The following is a 15,879-nucleotide window of genomic DNA, read 5'->3' as shown; positions in this document are numbered from 1 at the left end:
TTTTTTAATCTCAAGAAAAAGCTCATTTTTTCTGTACACCAGATAGTGACATATTTCTTAAGGAATGTTGTACTGCATGAGGTTTTTGTTGATGATAAAATAAATATAAAGTATAAAAACCAATAGCTCAAAAATCTTAAATGGATATGTAATAAAATGGGTTAAAAAGGTAAAGATAATAGATAAAAGATAAAAGAATGAATAATAGATGTAGAGGCATAGGATCACTATGTAAAACGTTAAATGCAGTTTTAAGATTAGTTGCAGCACATGATTGTGAAACGTAGGTACTAACAAATGCTCTGAGTTTATCAGAACTTCCCATTCGAGCTACAACTGTGAATCTTTCACAACTTTTGCAACGTATGGCCGATTATTACTCGTTCTGCAACAATATGTCTTTAAATTGGTTCAATGCTTGTTGCTAGACATCTGCAGTATAGAAACTTCGTTCGATTTCAGCAGATCGTAATACATCACACCTTGATGATCCCACTATATGCATAGCAAGACTTTATTGCCAAAATATCATCGGAAAGTACTGTTGTTGAAAACTGACCCGTTTGAAGTGAACATTGAAAGAAAACTATGTGACTATATCAGCAAAAATATGATCCTTGAAAAGCCAATCGATTTATAGAAAATAATTGTATATGCAATACTTTCCTGTGACTTAAAATATCAGAAATGTTTCAAAATTAATCCATAATTGTTATATCATCTTGGAATAGTTCAAAACACATACCCCAAAGTATCGTCCAGCAGGACTTCTGTGTACGCCAACGGGAACCATCCGCTGCACTGCGTCCTGAGATTCTCACCAAACTGCCATCCCTTGTTCCTCTCCCCGATCAAGGCTATTAGGTCTCCTTCATGGAAACTGAGCTGGTTCTCTCCACTGGACAAGTACGCGTACAAAGCCCGAGCCAGTTGAGTGTCCCAGGACGGCGGTGGTGGTACCGCCATAGACTTGGGACGCCTGGACGGCGTGTGACCGTTGTCCTGCATATTGCTGACGTTCAGGTTGAACTCTGACTTTGCCCGCGACAGAGTATTGACCGGCGAGCCTCCTTCGGTCATCGAGCGAACGTCCAGGCAAGAGGCGTCCATGCTTTTGGTTTTTCGTAGTTGAGAATTGAGGCTCATGCGATCTTCTTCGAAGTTCGGACTGCGCGGGTTAGAGTAGAGGTCGTCGTCCTGCCAAACGGAGATTTGCTGAAACAAAGTTATATTTTTATGCCAGATCTCAATCATTTATTACTTATTTCTGTAATAATTAATCAATATCATTCGACAAGGATTTTAATTATTGTGTTATTATTAAAAAATATTGGCCTATAAATTATTTTAAAAGAATTTTTGAAGCCTTATTGTAAAAAATCGCTACAATGTTTTATTCAAAGTATTCTCAAATATTATGCCAGACTATCGATTTGGCTTCCGTAATAAGCACGGAACAACAGAACAAATACTTAGATATATCTCAGGCCTTCGACAAGGTGCTGCACACTGGACTGCATGTTAAATTGAAAAAGCTTTTGCCCCATACGCACTTTCAACTGTTGAAATCGTACCTCAGAGACAGACGTTTTATTGTCAAACAGGTGACGAATACACTGACCTACACCCAATATATTTGGGTGTTCTGCAGGGCAGTGTTCTTGGCCCACTATTATATATATATATTATATACAGCTGACTTACCGATTTCAAGAAACACTACTGTTACAATATATGCTCACATTATTGCGGTTTTATCATCACACGATGATACAATATCAGCCACAAGAAACCTCCAACTTCATCTTAACAAAGTCGAATTGTGGTTGAAAATGTGGCGTATCAAAGCAAATAATACAAAATATATCCATGTGACATTAACCCTTTGTAGAGGAACTTGTCCCTCACTAAACTTGAATAATCATGAACTTCTGCAAGCAGACAACATTAAATATCTGGGAATGCATTTTGATCGACGATGACATGGAAAAAACACACAAACCCGACAGAACACAAACATCTTGGGCTTAAACTAAATCAAATGTACTGGCAGATAGGGCGTAAATCTAAATTATTTTTTTATTTATCATAATAAAGGGCACCTGATTACTCATTCGCTAATAGAGGCAGGCGTGGTATCGGGACCAAACGATGGGAATGCTGAGATTGGATACAAAGGCCTGTGCCTTTACTAGAAAGGATAGTTTCTAAGAGTCTCTCGAAGAGTATGTTGTTGACGTAATTGATAGCCGAATGTGATTGTAATCACCGTTGTAATACCTTGTATATTATCAAGATAGTGACCAATATAACCTTTTGTAGAACATTTGTATTTTATTTACCAAGAAATAAAAGTATTTCTTACAGTCGTTTATAACAAATTTTAATTTAGCAAAATACCAGACCGACCCCTGTATATTTATTAATATTTCATTTACATCCTAAACTATTTATAGACATTACTTTGAAATAAACAACACTATCTACTCTTATAAAATGATATACGAGACTGAAAAAAATAACTACTCACTCGTATTCTGCTGCTGAATATATTTTCTACGGATTCCGGTAAATATTCCCTTGTTTTGGCTACGTCCGACCATTTTTCGATGTGTTGCGAATATGTTTCGACGCCATGGTTGTGATAAGATAGATAATGTTTTGCCAGAGAGCACTGCCTTTCCAACACAAATCCATACCTTCGCCTTTCTTGGGTCATTGCCTGGAAAAAATAACAATGGTGTTACATGTATCGAATATATAAAGAATTAAAACAATTTTCCAATAATTTAAACTAATATCGGTTATTAATTTTTGTGATGCATAAATAATAATAATAAAAGTTTTATAAACAAGTTTAAAATGTGTATTACTACATAAATAATACATAATAACTACATAATTTTGATAGTATTATACAGCTGATGTAAGGTGCTGAGAGATATTCAAAGATTGTCTCCATGTTGTCTAACTAACAAGAAAGAAATACGAAGTTTCCATGATTTATATGTGAGTGTACCTCAAAATATTACCCCAAAAAACAATTGCTTCCAAGAATAATTTGACATCAAGCAAGAAGAATATTTTATACAAAGGCCCAAAATGAAATTCTTTTCCATCATTACATATAAAATTTGAAACTATTCGTAAAAGCTTTGCCTAAAGATGATGATTATGATTATTATTTAATTCGGTATAATTTATCGATTATCCGAAGTTAAACTGAAGAAATAGAGTTTTGTTAGGTTCCAAATCACAAATGCATATTAGATTTTAATTTTAAAGCACAATGAGTAGAGTACGAAGGAAAATGAGTCAAGGCTCTTTAACGAAGCTAGTTTTTTTAGTTATGTGTAAGCCCATCTCAATAAACTCATTGACACACAAGAAATTGTTAATTTATTTGATGGAGCATCCCAAATAATGACTGAGACTTAAAGGAGATGGAGAAAGGATACCAGGAACGATGACGAGCAAAATGGGTAATTACAGATGATTAGCTCGTAGATAACAAGGCATCCCATTAGAGAAAAAAGCGATGCAAGAAACTTTTATTATTTTAATTATTTTAATGTTAATAGTTCATTTAATGATTATAAATACATTGCTTTAATATAATGCCTATATTGTCAAAAATAAAGTGCCTAATTCTGTCCATTATTGTTTTAATTAATATGCAAATATGTAATACTTCCACTATTTTCATTATTTAATAGTTACATTTAATATTACATATTCATGATTATAACATAAAAGTAAATAAAAATCATTTGAAGTTGTTGATTTGTCTGAAAATAATCTCTCTCATGATACTTTTGTTATGATGTTGAGTGATATAGTAATTTAAACTTAGTAATACGTTGTTGATTGTTGAAACTTAATAGAAATAAAACTTAATTAAATTCCATTTAAAAAAGATTAGTGAGTCTTAGTTCTTGAGATAGTTGCATGTACATGTTATATAACATGTCAATTGAAAAGTCCCTTGCCTACCATAGTAAAACACATTTTTTTGGCAAAATTAGGTTTTTTATTCAACATAATTCCCTTCAAGGGTGATACACTGATTATAGCGACCTTCCAACTTCTCGATACCATTTTTCTAGTACGATTTGTCCTTTACTTCAAAATAGGATTCAGTTTCGGCCATCATCTCTTCATTCGACGAACATTTCTTCCCAGCTAGCATTCTTTTGAGATCTCAGAACAGGAAATAGTCGCTGGAGGTCAGATCCGGAGAATAGGGTGGATGAGGAGCCCAGTTCATTAATTTTTAGCATCGTTTTCACTGACATGTGACACGGTGCATTGTCTTGAAGAAGCAGCACTTTCTTTTTCTTCAAATGCGGCTGTTTTTTTCGGCGATTTCGTCCTTCAAACTGTCTAATAACGCTATGTAATAGTTGCTGTTAATGATCGTTCCTTTTTTAAGGTAGTCAATCGAAATTATTCCATGCGCGCATCCCAAATACAGACGCCATAACCTTGCCAGCCGACTGTTGCATTTTCCCACGCTTTGCATTATGTGCAGTTCACTTGGATGACTGTTCATTGGACTTCGGAGTGAAATGATGGAGCCATGTTTCGTCCACTGTCACATACAGATGCAAAAACCCGGGTTTATTACGCTTGATCATCTTCAAACACTGCTCCGAATCATCAACTCGTCGTTGTATTTTGTCAAAAGTGAGCTCGCGTGGCATCCACTTTGCACAGAGCTTTCTCATACCCAAATATTCGTGAATCATATGATGCACACGTTCAGTTGATATCTTTAGAGCGTCTGCTATTTCATTCAATTTCAACTTACGGTCAATCAAAATTGTTTTGTGGATTTTTGAAATATTTTCGTCGGTAACAACCTCTTTTGGGCGTCCATTGCGTTCACCGTCTTCGGTGCTCATTTCACCACCTTTAAATTTAGCATACCAGTCTTTGATGGTTGATTTTCCTGGGGCAGTGTCCGAAATCTCGGCATCAAGCCAAGTTTTTGCTTCAACTCTACTTTTCCCTTCAAAAAGCAATATTTTATCAACACGCGAAATTCCTTCTTATCCATTTTATTGACAAAAACAAACTTTGCTTCACTCAAAATGATATAATTCACAAACTAATGATCCGACATCTGTCAAATGTATACACGCATCTGTTTGGAGGAAGGGAGACTTTTTAATTGGCCTGTTATCAAATATATTTCTAATATTATTTTGAAAATATTGTCAGTTATAGTAAAATTAACATATATTTTGTTAAAGTTATTCTCTTTAATTTATTGTGAGGGAAACATGATTAAATTTATAAATTGTGGTCGAATTTCGACCACAGAGCGATATTAAATATAATTGATAATGTAAATATAGAACATGTGAATGTATTTAGATATTTGAATATAGAAATTAAAAGCAGTAAAAGTCAGGAGAATTGGATAAACCCGAAAACATGAATTTTAACCACCATCACTGTGAATATTCAACGAAAAAGGAAATCATACTTACGTTCTTCAAACTCTGCTCACAGAAAGCGTCCAATTTCGTTTTCTCCTCCTCCAGCACTTGCATGTTCTGTAACAGAAAAATAGAGAAAACAAAATAATGAAAAAGGTCACATCCAGTCGGCTTGTGTATGTGTGTGTGTGTGTATCCATGTATACGTCGAGGAGACAAAATAAGGCTGTAAATGTTTCGTTCGACGCTCCGAATCGATTTAATTCAATTGAAGTTTAAATTGTTGCGATAGCTTCCACCCTCCTCGCACCACCCCCAAGCCCCCGAAGCCGGGAAAGGGATAAAATGGGAAATAAAACTTCTGGTCTTATCGGGTAAAGTCACTTGATCTTTCTCACTTTGCGTTTTAGGGGCATGAACTTTTCGATTGAAAAGAAAACGGGAGAAGGTCTCTGTCGGAATCATTCATGACCTGACCGTTAGAGCCGAGAAATTTAACATTTAACTGCCGAGAGGTCGTTTCTGTGGTTTATGTTTTTTATCGCCTCTCATCTACTATCCTTCGCGTATATAAATCTGAGGTAAACCGGGTTTCCGTTAAGGTAATATTACGAAATGGAGAGAGGGAGTCTTGAATACAGGATGGGAATAACATTATTCGTGTTGCGATTTCTGTTTAATAAAGTTTGTTTGTTATGGTTGTATATATTTTTAAATAATTGCTGGCAAATATTAATTTTCTTAATTTAATTGTTATTACGCAACAGTATTTTATCGATTACATCATTAAACATCTACCACAAGAACTCATTTCTTCAGCTATCCTGATCACAATTTTATGTGTACAGAAATACGTTCGCTGTGCTTTTTTTACCACTAGAAATTATTCGACCAAACTACCTGACTAATCTTCGATTCTTTTTTATAGTGTTTCCTCAAATTTGATTACTCCGACTCCGACTAATCTACCGATCTCTAATTAACCTTCAGTCTCTCTCCTTCCGGGGCTCCAAAGCCCCCTAGCATGGATTCCATTTAACGTGGGGATATCCGGTAACGAACATGTCGATGCACTAGTTAAAGAGGGATCTTCCAGTCAGCCTCCCATGTATAGATGATCTCACTACAGAGAATTATTATATAGTTATTAGAAACTCCCTAGAATGCCACTGGTTAAATCTCACTGATCCTTTCACATTAAGCAAGATTTCTTTACCAACCTATCTACAGTATCACTTAGAACTCACGTCATTTAATGAACACAGATATCAACCCCATGGTGAATAGAAGAAGGAACATAAGTATATAATAAATTGCTGTTATACAATTATATAATTATGGGGATGTTCCGTGAAATTTAATATAAATACAATGAAGTTTGCCAGAACAAAATTCTGAGTGTAAGTGCACTGAGATACTACAGGTCTCACTACTTACACTGATACCTTCATGAGGACACAGCATGGGTCATGTCAATTGATCTTGTGTAGGGTAGTGTAATGAGGTGCATTTAATAGAAAACAGCAGTGTTAATACATAAAGATTATTACAATATAGACTAAGATAGAGTTGATGGGTCGTCCTAGATAGTTATTGTAAAGACAAATTGTAGATTATTCGGTAATGACAATGTAACAAATAAATTAATAAAAAACATTCAACATCTATATACCATCTCTTCAGCGAATGTTTTCATTTCATGTTGTTCATGAAATGTTCATGTTCATGTTTCATGAATGTTCACATTTTGTTGTAATCACAATTAAATCCAACTACGGTCTGATAGACTATAGAAACTCCCTCTCTTACAGATGGATATTCAATACAGATAGATTATCAGGAAATAATGTATATCCATTAAATTTCATATTTTTAGGGGTTACTTATTGATCTACAGCGTCTGGTAGTAATTTTGAATTAGTACTATGTTGGTACTATCACTGTATATCATACATTTCCTCTTGATGCCTGCTATTTACCTGTCCTCATCACGTCCTCAGTCACCAAGATATTAAGTCCGCTTAAAGATAGTCGGCTTAACCAAACAATGTATCCCATTTATTGTATATATGTTTGTTCTATATTCTTAGATCTAGTATTGTATTTTTCATTATATTTTACAATTTTATCTATATTTTATATATTTAGTATTTTATATACTATATATCTCCATATAATAATCTATAATATACATTTATGGTTTGTTTTTGTACTTTATTTTATTTATATTTTAAAGTTGTGTTTTATTTTTTGTTGTTTATACTTGTTACAGTTATGTGCATGTTGCACTCATTGTTGTTGTTTTTAGTTTTACTTGTACCCTCTATTCTTATAATAAAATGATCTAATGTATTGATAATACAAGTAAATAATTTACATTTATTTACTCAGTTAAGGGTATAAGTTTGGAATAAATACATTTCAGGTTATTTTCTAGATATTCCTAGTTCTAGGTTCTCTATTTTCTAAAAAAAGGGAAATTCAAGCTCATAGAAAATTGTATAATACTTATGGTGATGAACCATCTTTAATTGTAGAATCTATACAAAAAACCTATTTTTTATTAAGAGTTGTAACGAGTACACGTAACGAGAGTTGTAGTGCGCTACACATTTTTCATTACGTCATTATCGCGGATATATTTATGCTTTCAAAACCTTCCTGTAAAGCAGCCCACACACTATGCAAAAATCGATGCATTTGGTCATTCGTCTTTTGCTTTTACAAGACAAGTTGTACTACAGATTGCATAGTATTTGTGCTTTTTTAATGTGTGACCAAAATTCTAAGTAACTGATTGCATCGATTGTCTGTCCAACCTGTAGTACAACTTGTCGTACTACAGATTGCATAGTGGGTAGACCATTTAATAGTTAAGCACATTCTGAACATATAAAGATACCTCATTCATATTTGATACAATTTTTAATTTTCAACTGTCTATTGCACAGATCAACTTTATATACTGAATCGAAAATAACTTTTTTTTGTAATTATTGAAAGTTTGAAAAAAAAACTTAGTCGAAAAAAGCCTGCGAATGAAAAATTATAGAGAATGTTAAAAACTCGAAAAAAAAACTAATTAATTTTTAACTAGCGGGGGTTGTTGATATTGGCGCTACGATTAAAAATGAATTTTTTACCCGACAAAATTGCGAAAAACTTCCCCTCTCAAGGAATTAATTAAAAATTTAATCTTTTCGTCGAAAAATATCTTTTATTGAGGGGAATAGTTTGTTGATATAAAAGTTCGATAATTTGTTAAAAATTTGCCTATCTGTTTTATAAATTGCTTTAAAATACTTTAATGCTTATTAAGAAAGTTTAGAGTATCAAATATAATGACTGATATATACTACGTTCTTCAATAAATTTGTAGACATGAAAAGGGAATTTCATGTATTTCACGGACGAGACAGTCGTAAAAAGAAAACTTTATTTTATAGTGTACCTTACCTCAGCTTCAACACATTTATTCCAAAGATTCTCCAATTTATGATTCTTATTAATGTCAACAGGGGTGTCAATTCACCATTTTTTTTTGATTTTTCACTTTTCTGGTAACATATCGATACTGTGTCGACAAAATGATGCTCATTTGATAGAAATCCAATAATTGATTCATTTTCGCACTTTGAACGCATTTTGGAACCGTTGACCAACTGAATTTGTTCAGCTAGTGTCGATAAGTAAAGGTGTTAAACACACCACTAAAAGTTCCTCTTTTATTGCTTAGAATGCAATGAAACCGCTATGTTGAAACGGTTCCAAATAGCATTTTCTATAATAATTCATGAGGTAGTCATTTTCCCCTACATTTTACTATCGCATGTAAGCATCTGTGTTGATTGTGTTGCTTAATTAACTTCTAAGGTGTCTGAAAGTTATCTGAGAATTGAGCTGGATTTTCGTGAAATAAGTTTTGCAGACTCATTTAATTCAATTAATAAAAATTGTTCTTATTAAATTTTTTGGAGAGAGTTGCATCCATTTATATATTATTATATTATATTCCGTTTAGAGACTTTACCTGCTCTACAACTTTTTTTTTCATGAACAATCTACTTTTAGTTATGTCAAAGACATTTATTTAATTTTCACAAAAATTAACAGTGTCATAAATTGATTAATTGAGTTCTTCAGAACCATACTCAACCAACATAGTGTGGCGATAGCCACGACCCTTTAGGCCACCACCAATTCACCATCAACAACTACAAAGGTTGGCAACGCCGGTGGATTGGTACCATGCAGTTCCAGGGTATAAAAGACCATCACGACGACGTCTCGCTCTCTTTTCTTATCACCGTCCCCCTGTAACAGTACCAGTTCCACAGCGCTACCGTACTTCCTCTACTTAACCTAATATCCTGTCAATTCTCCCATCGACCACATGTATCAATCGTAAGTTAAAATAAACAACTTTGATTCAACCAGTGTTTTTAGTTCCCGTGCAAATTCCTTCCAAAAATAGTAGTGAGTGTTCTGATAAATAATCGCAGCGGCAGCCACACATTTCGACCGACTCGACGAACATTCCTACAATAGTTTTGCTCTTTATATTCCTTTTGGTGTGACTTTTAAGTTGATTTAATAAATTTGATCGCATTCTTTCCCTGGTTTGTGATTTCCTTCTTTATTGTCTACTTACGTTATTATATGCAGACAAATCACTTCAATAAAGAAGACGAGAAAAGCATAGACGGTTTAACGCGTATACTATAAACAATATCACCAATGTCTAAGGTATAATGTTAGTTCAGTAATTTATATATAATGTTGCAACAATTTCTTTTAAGAAATTCAGTAAATATATAAAATTGAGTCTAAATTAAGGCTCTACCAGAAAAGTGACAATAAGGCACGTGCCAAGTCATTGATTAGCTTTTATATAAAAACAAATTCGCTTTTCTGAAATACACAAAAAAAATTTTTCTAACTAATTATTTATCTTAGTTAGTTTCTGTTATAGACATATTTTAATAAACTTTAATTCTATATACTTTCACAATATCTCTTGTTATATTAATTTAATGATTAATTATTGGCCTGGATGAACACCTTATTATTTCGCCCACTTGTTATACTCGTATTTTACTAAGATACACTTTTTTCTTGAAGCACCTTGAAGACGAGATGATTAAGAAGAGAGAAAATTAAAAATTCACTCGGTTTTGTTTTTCATTGCCTCAACAGTTTTTACACGAAAGTTCATTTATTACTTTTTGTTGGGCGGTAAAAACAATGATGACGAAGTTAATTGAGTTCATAGGAAAAAAGGAAAATATACGCGCGTTAACAAAAACTTATACATTATAAGCGCGCGTCGCAACTTTCATTTTTCATCAGGACGTACAGCAGATTTTCAGCTATACGTCAGGTTTTTTGTTTATCTTCAGAAAAAACGGGATTTTAAAAATACAGTCTAGATTGAAACTAGGCAAACAAAATATTTCTTTTTTTATTTTATATACTAGCGTAACGTAATAAATCTATAGTGTGTTGTTATCATCATTTTGCCACTACCTTTTATCTTCAGAGAATAGCTCAGTTGACTAGTTATATAGATTTTCACTACAGATGATTTTTTGAAGGGTAACAAATATGTATAACAAACAATTGAAGGGTATAAAAATGAATCACCTAATAATTGTTTTTTTTTATAAACTGCTAAAATTACGAAGATAGCTTAAATTTATATAAGAGGTTACAATCTTTTTAGTGATGTATGTAATTTAAAAATAATAGGACTGTTGAAGTGAGAAATTAATTCAAGTTAAAAATTGAAATCTAACAAAAGAAATAGATGATATTGGGGTATTTTTATGAGTTCAAAAAGTGGCCAGAAATCTAGCGGAGCTAAATAATGTAAATAGGGTGATTTTGTATAAAAAAAAGTCCGTAAATCACTGCTGTATGTATATGCATTATTATGATAAAAAATCTATAGTTATATGTCCATAATTCTAGCCTCTGAAAGCGAAAAGCTTTTTGTAAATTACAGATTTTCTGAAGAGACACGTTTAAGGCTCGATGATTTCAGCGTGTACTCTTTCAACTTTCAACACACTTACAGAGGATAGACAAAATAATATTAACACTAATGCAACTCAGTACATCTTGTTTCATGTTGGCAATACTGCTTTCGTGTAAATAATGCGACTCGCATATATTGCTCAGGTTACATGCTAAGTTTTATGATTATTTTTAATGTTAAAACAAGCGATCGGTGAAATATCTGATCTCTCACACTTTAAAAAAGGACAAGTTGTTGATGCTTAGTTAGTGGGTCTGTTTGTAACAAAAATAGCTGAAGTTATTACAATAGTAGTATTCAGCGGATTACTGCGAAAGAATACCTCGCAATCCTTAAGGACGAACTTCTTACAATGAGTAGCATATTGCTGTTAAACACTACCATATTTCGAGCCCCCATACAAACAGTTAAAAATGTTCAAACTTTCTTGGTTTAAGGACTATCAGAAGACCATCAAACAGCTTCCCTGGCCAGCAATATCATCAGACCTCAACACAATTCATCTGTTATGGCAGGTTTAGACCAGAGAGTAAGATATACAACAGGTTCATTGAAAAGTCCCCGGCCTGACACATAGATGGCGCTTCTAGAATTAAATCCCCATGTTTTTTAGTTTGCCATAACCCTCAAAAGATGCGTGTATTAATTTGACAGCTGTCGGATCATTAGTTTGTGAATTATAGCATTTTGAGTGAACCAAGTTTTGTTATTGTGAAAAAAATGTATAAAAAAGAATTTCGCGAGTTGATAAAATACCGCTTTTTGAAGGGAAAAAATACAGTTGAAGCAGAAACTTGACTTGTTGCCGAGTTTCCGGACACTTCATTCGCGAATATTTGGGCGCGAGCTCAATTTTGACAAAAAACAACGACGAGTTGAAAATTCGGAGCAGTATTTGAAGATGATCAAGCGTAATAAACCCAAGTTTTTGCGTTGATATATGACAACAGATGAAACATTATTTCACTGCGAAGTCCAATCGACAGTCATCCGAGTGGACTGCATACGATGAACCCGCTCCAAAGCGTAAGAAAATGTAACAGTCGGCTGACAGGCAAGGTTATGGCGTCTGTATTTTGGAATGCGTATGGAATAATTTTCATTGACTACCTTGAAAAAGGAAGGAAGGACCTTCAACAGCGTCTATTACATAGCGTTGTTGAACCACTTGAAGAACGAAATCGCCGAAAAACGGCCGCATTTGAAGAATTTTTTTAAAAGAAAGTACTGCTTCACCAATACAGTTCACCGTGTCACAAGTCAGTGAAAACGATGGCAAGAATCCATGAATTGGACTTCGAATTTCTTCTTCATCTACCGTATTCTCACTGGGAGGACATTTTCGTCGAGTTAAAAGGTAATCGGCGAAACTGAGGCCTATTGTGAAACAAAGAACAAATCGTACTACAAAAATGGTATCGAAAAGTTGGAGGGTCGCTATAATCAGTGTATCATCCGTGAAGGGAATTATGTTGAATAAAAAAAACTAATTTTGCCAAAAAAATATGTATTACTATGGTAGGCCGGGGACTTTTCAATTGACCTGTTATTTCCACCTCCAATATCACTGGAGCAATTAATGGACGTTTTGGTTACAAGAGTGGGAGAACATCCCATTGGAAAGAACTATTCAGATATTTTGGGAATAAATTCCAAACAAATGGTGGCTCAATACCTTATTAAAAAAGAAATATTATTTTATATGTCAGGGGTTCATACTATCTTGTGCATCCCCTGTAGAAAGAATTCTACCTATCTGCATAATGGTCCATAAAAACTAAAAGTCTCAATATTTGTATGAAAACATGTAAATTGCTACTGAACAGAAGCACAAAAACATTCGGAACTCACCTTTAATTCCTTATCCATGGCCAATCCAGCTTTGGTCGACCCCCTGGACTTTTTCCGTTGCTTCTTCATCATGGCGGCGGCTTTACTGTACGTCTCCGATCGTTGTTTGTGCTGTTGCAGGAACCGTTTCTGCTCGGACTGGAAAACGTCATCTCTATTAATCCCGTCGTTACGTTTAAGACCTAAACTACGAGCTGTAATTGACGTAACGCTAATAACGAACGCCACGGCTACGAATATAAGCGACCGTCCGAACCATAGCGTACTGATGCCGACTAAACGCAGTAAAACTATAGTTCCCGGGATCCCGTCTGTTATCGAAAATCCGATGCGGTATGGGGTTAACGGCGCGCCGGTTTCAATCTAATTGAGAATTAATCCGCGGTTTTCGGGGAACTAGTCGGGGAAAGCGCGATATTAATACTCACTTGAACCACTTTGGTGTCCTTTTCCAGATTGGTTTCCAACGGTACGAGCAAGTCTACGTAGAAGGCCTTTAACTGAAATAAAAAGAGAACATTATACAATAATTAGGTATAAAATATTAGGTTGTGTTGTTAAGAAAGTAAGTCCTGGTTAGTAAGTTTTGTCCTAGTAAGAAAAATACTTTGAATACTCTACAAATGCTTCCTATTTTTCTGTATTATAAAACAGACATGGCGTTAATGTGATAATGTTTAATTTTACTGATACAGATGTTGAGGTCTTTTGCATTCTTCATGATATAATTGCCAACGCAGTGTCATAAACCTTGATTAATTAATGAAGAAAAGACCAAAGTTTTGATAACTGACGGATATCCTGCTTAGTTGGAATCAGTAATAATGAGTAGAAAGTGGTATCCACCGCCGAAATAATAAGCCGAATCGACCAATATTTAATTATGCTTTTTTAAGATAAATCGTATAGGCCAGGCAATATTGCAGCCAAGACTAAGATCTATCTCTAACAACTAAATAACTTTTATTACATCTAAAAATACTAAGAGTATCAAACATTTTCGCCAGGTCATATTGTAAATCTATAGGTAACTTTACGAATAATAATAATGCTACTGTTATATCTAAAGACGCAACAATATGTATTGGAGAAAACGCTAAGTATCAACATAACAACTTTTAAACACCCTAACTTAATTGCTAAATTGTATGGCTTTGATATAGCTATACGTAAAATAAAAATCTATCATTGAGTATTATAAAATATTGACGAAAATGAATTACAAGATTTATTAGACGAAAATCTAGCTCTAGCTCCTTCAGAGAACCTTCAGAAATCTTAGCAGTTGATGTAGAAACTGTTTCCAGGCGTATAAATGCGTCAGAAAGGATCTATTTTCATAGACACAGAAGAGAACTGTTCATGCCCATAAATATTGGTGTGTTTAAGGTGCGATCAGCAATAGGTGGCGCATAACGAGCTGCTAAAACCGAATGAAACTGTGGATGGAGACGTCTATCTACGTTAAGTGAACAAATTGAGCAACATATCGTTGCAGAAAAGATCAGCAGTAGCCAGTAACAGGCGCAAAATCATCGTTTTATATGACTACGCTCACGCTTGTACGAGTTATATAAGATAAACTGTTGCAACTTGGATGGGAAGTTCGGCTAGAAAAATTTCTCTAAAATAATGTTAAATATATTAATCAGTATACATCGCACCAATTTTTACCAGCAAATGGCTTTAAAAAAATAAAAAAGATGACAATACATACAAGCATATAATGAATCAGAAACAATTCAAAGAATGTTATTTGGTATATGAAGGTGGCGTTTTACTAAGAACCTCTTCGAAGATGGTGACTGAAAAACGATACAATCGATAGAAGCCTTTTATTTTATACAATACAGTATGATATTGCGTATGTATATAAGAAAATTTGTTGACAATTATATCATTTTGATGGTTTGGAGCGTACCAAAAAGAAAATAAAATAGAAGAACTTAAAGAAGATTAATTAAAATACAAAAAATGGAAGAAAATGTAAATTGTTCGTACCTAATAAGTTGCTGCTATGCAAGTAGAAGGTACTAAAATCTATACGGACCTATGCAATACAATTACTAAAATGTTCTGCGAAAAGTAATATCAATATAATACATTTTTTTTTCAGAGTAAAATCCTGAGACGTATTGTAGATGTACCCAGATATTATTACTTACACCGATACCGTCGAACTGTTACACAGGAAATTAAGAGATCCGCAACGAGACATGAGGAAATACCCCATATTCGTGTTGCAACAACAAAACACCGAAGTGTTGTAACTTTGGGATAACACTGAAGTACTACGCAGAATCAAAATAATCAAATCGCATCATATTCATATTGGGTAGTACTAAATGTAACTAGTATTAAATGATAAAAATATTAAAATAAGGTCTACTAACTGTTATTTTATTAGTGACTATGTAAAAGCCAATACATATTCCTAGATAAGTACCTAGTTTTAAGCTACTGTAGAGACATGTGTTAGTCGACAATGACTAGTAATAACATATTAATAAATGAGCATGCAGCAATCAAGAAAAAGCTAAAGCCTTT

General features: G+C 33.8%; 1 protein-coding gene across 1 annotated transcript in view; it reads right to left on the bottom strand.

The window, feature by feature from the left end:
• The window catches only part of IRSp53 (Insulin receptor substrate 53 kDa), a 265,161-nt gene that overhangs the window by 23,843 nt on the left and 225,439 nt on the right, over positions 1-15,879 (bottom strand). Inside the window, exons 7-11 of the mRNA XM_076415642.1 lie at positions 13,761-13,832; positions 13,333-13,470; positions 5,496-5,561; positions 2,531-2,722; positions 746-1,215 (exon numbers count right to left, since the gene is read on the bottom strand). Coding sequence (XP_076271757.1) covers positions 746-1,215; positions 2,531-2,722; positions 5,496-5,561; positions 13,333-13,470; positions 13,761-13,832 — 938 coding nt within the window. The remainder of the gene's footprint in view (positions 1-745; positions 1,216-2,530; positions 2,723-5,495; positions 5,562-13,332; positions 13,471-13,760; positions 13,833-15,879) is intronic.

This window comes from Rhynchophorus ferrugineus, unplaced genomic scaffold (genome assembly GCF_030347505.1).
Source record: "Rhynchophorus ferrugineus isolate W39M unplaced genomic scaffold, kcgeb_rfMv2 rfM10, whole genome shotgun sequence".
Lineage (NCBI taxonomy): Eukaryota > Metazoa > Arthropoda > Insecta > Coleoptera > Curculionidae > Rhynchophorus > Rhynchophorus ferrugineus.
This window is presented reverse-complemented; position numbering and strand designations above follow the sequence as displayed.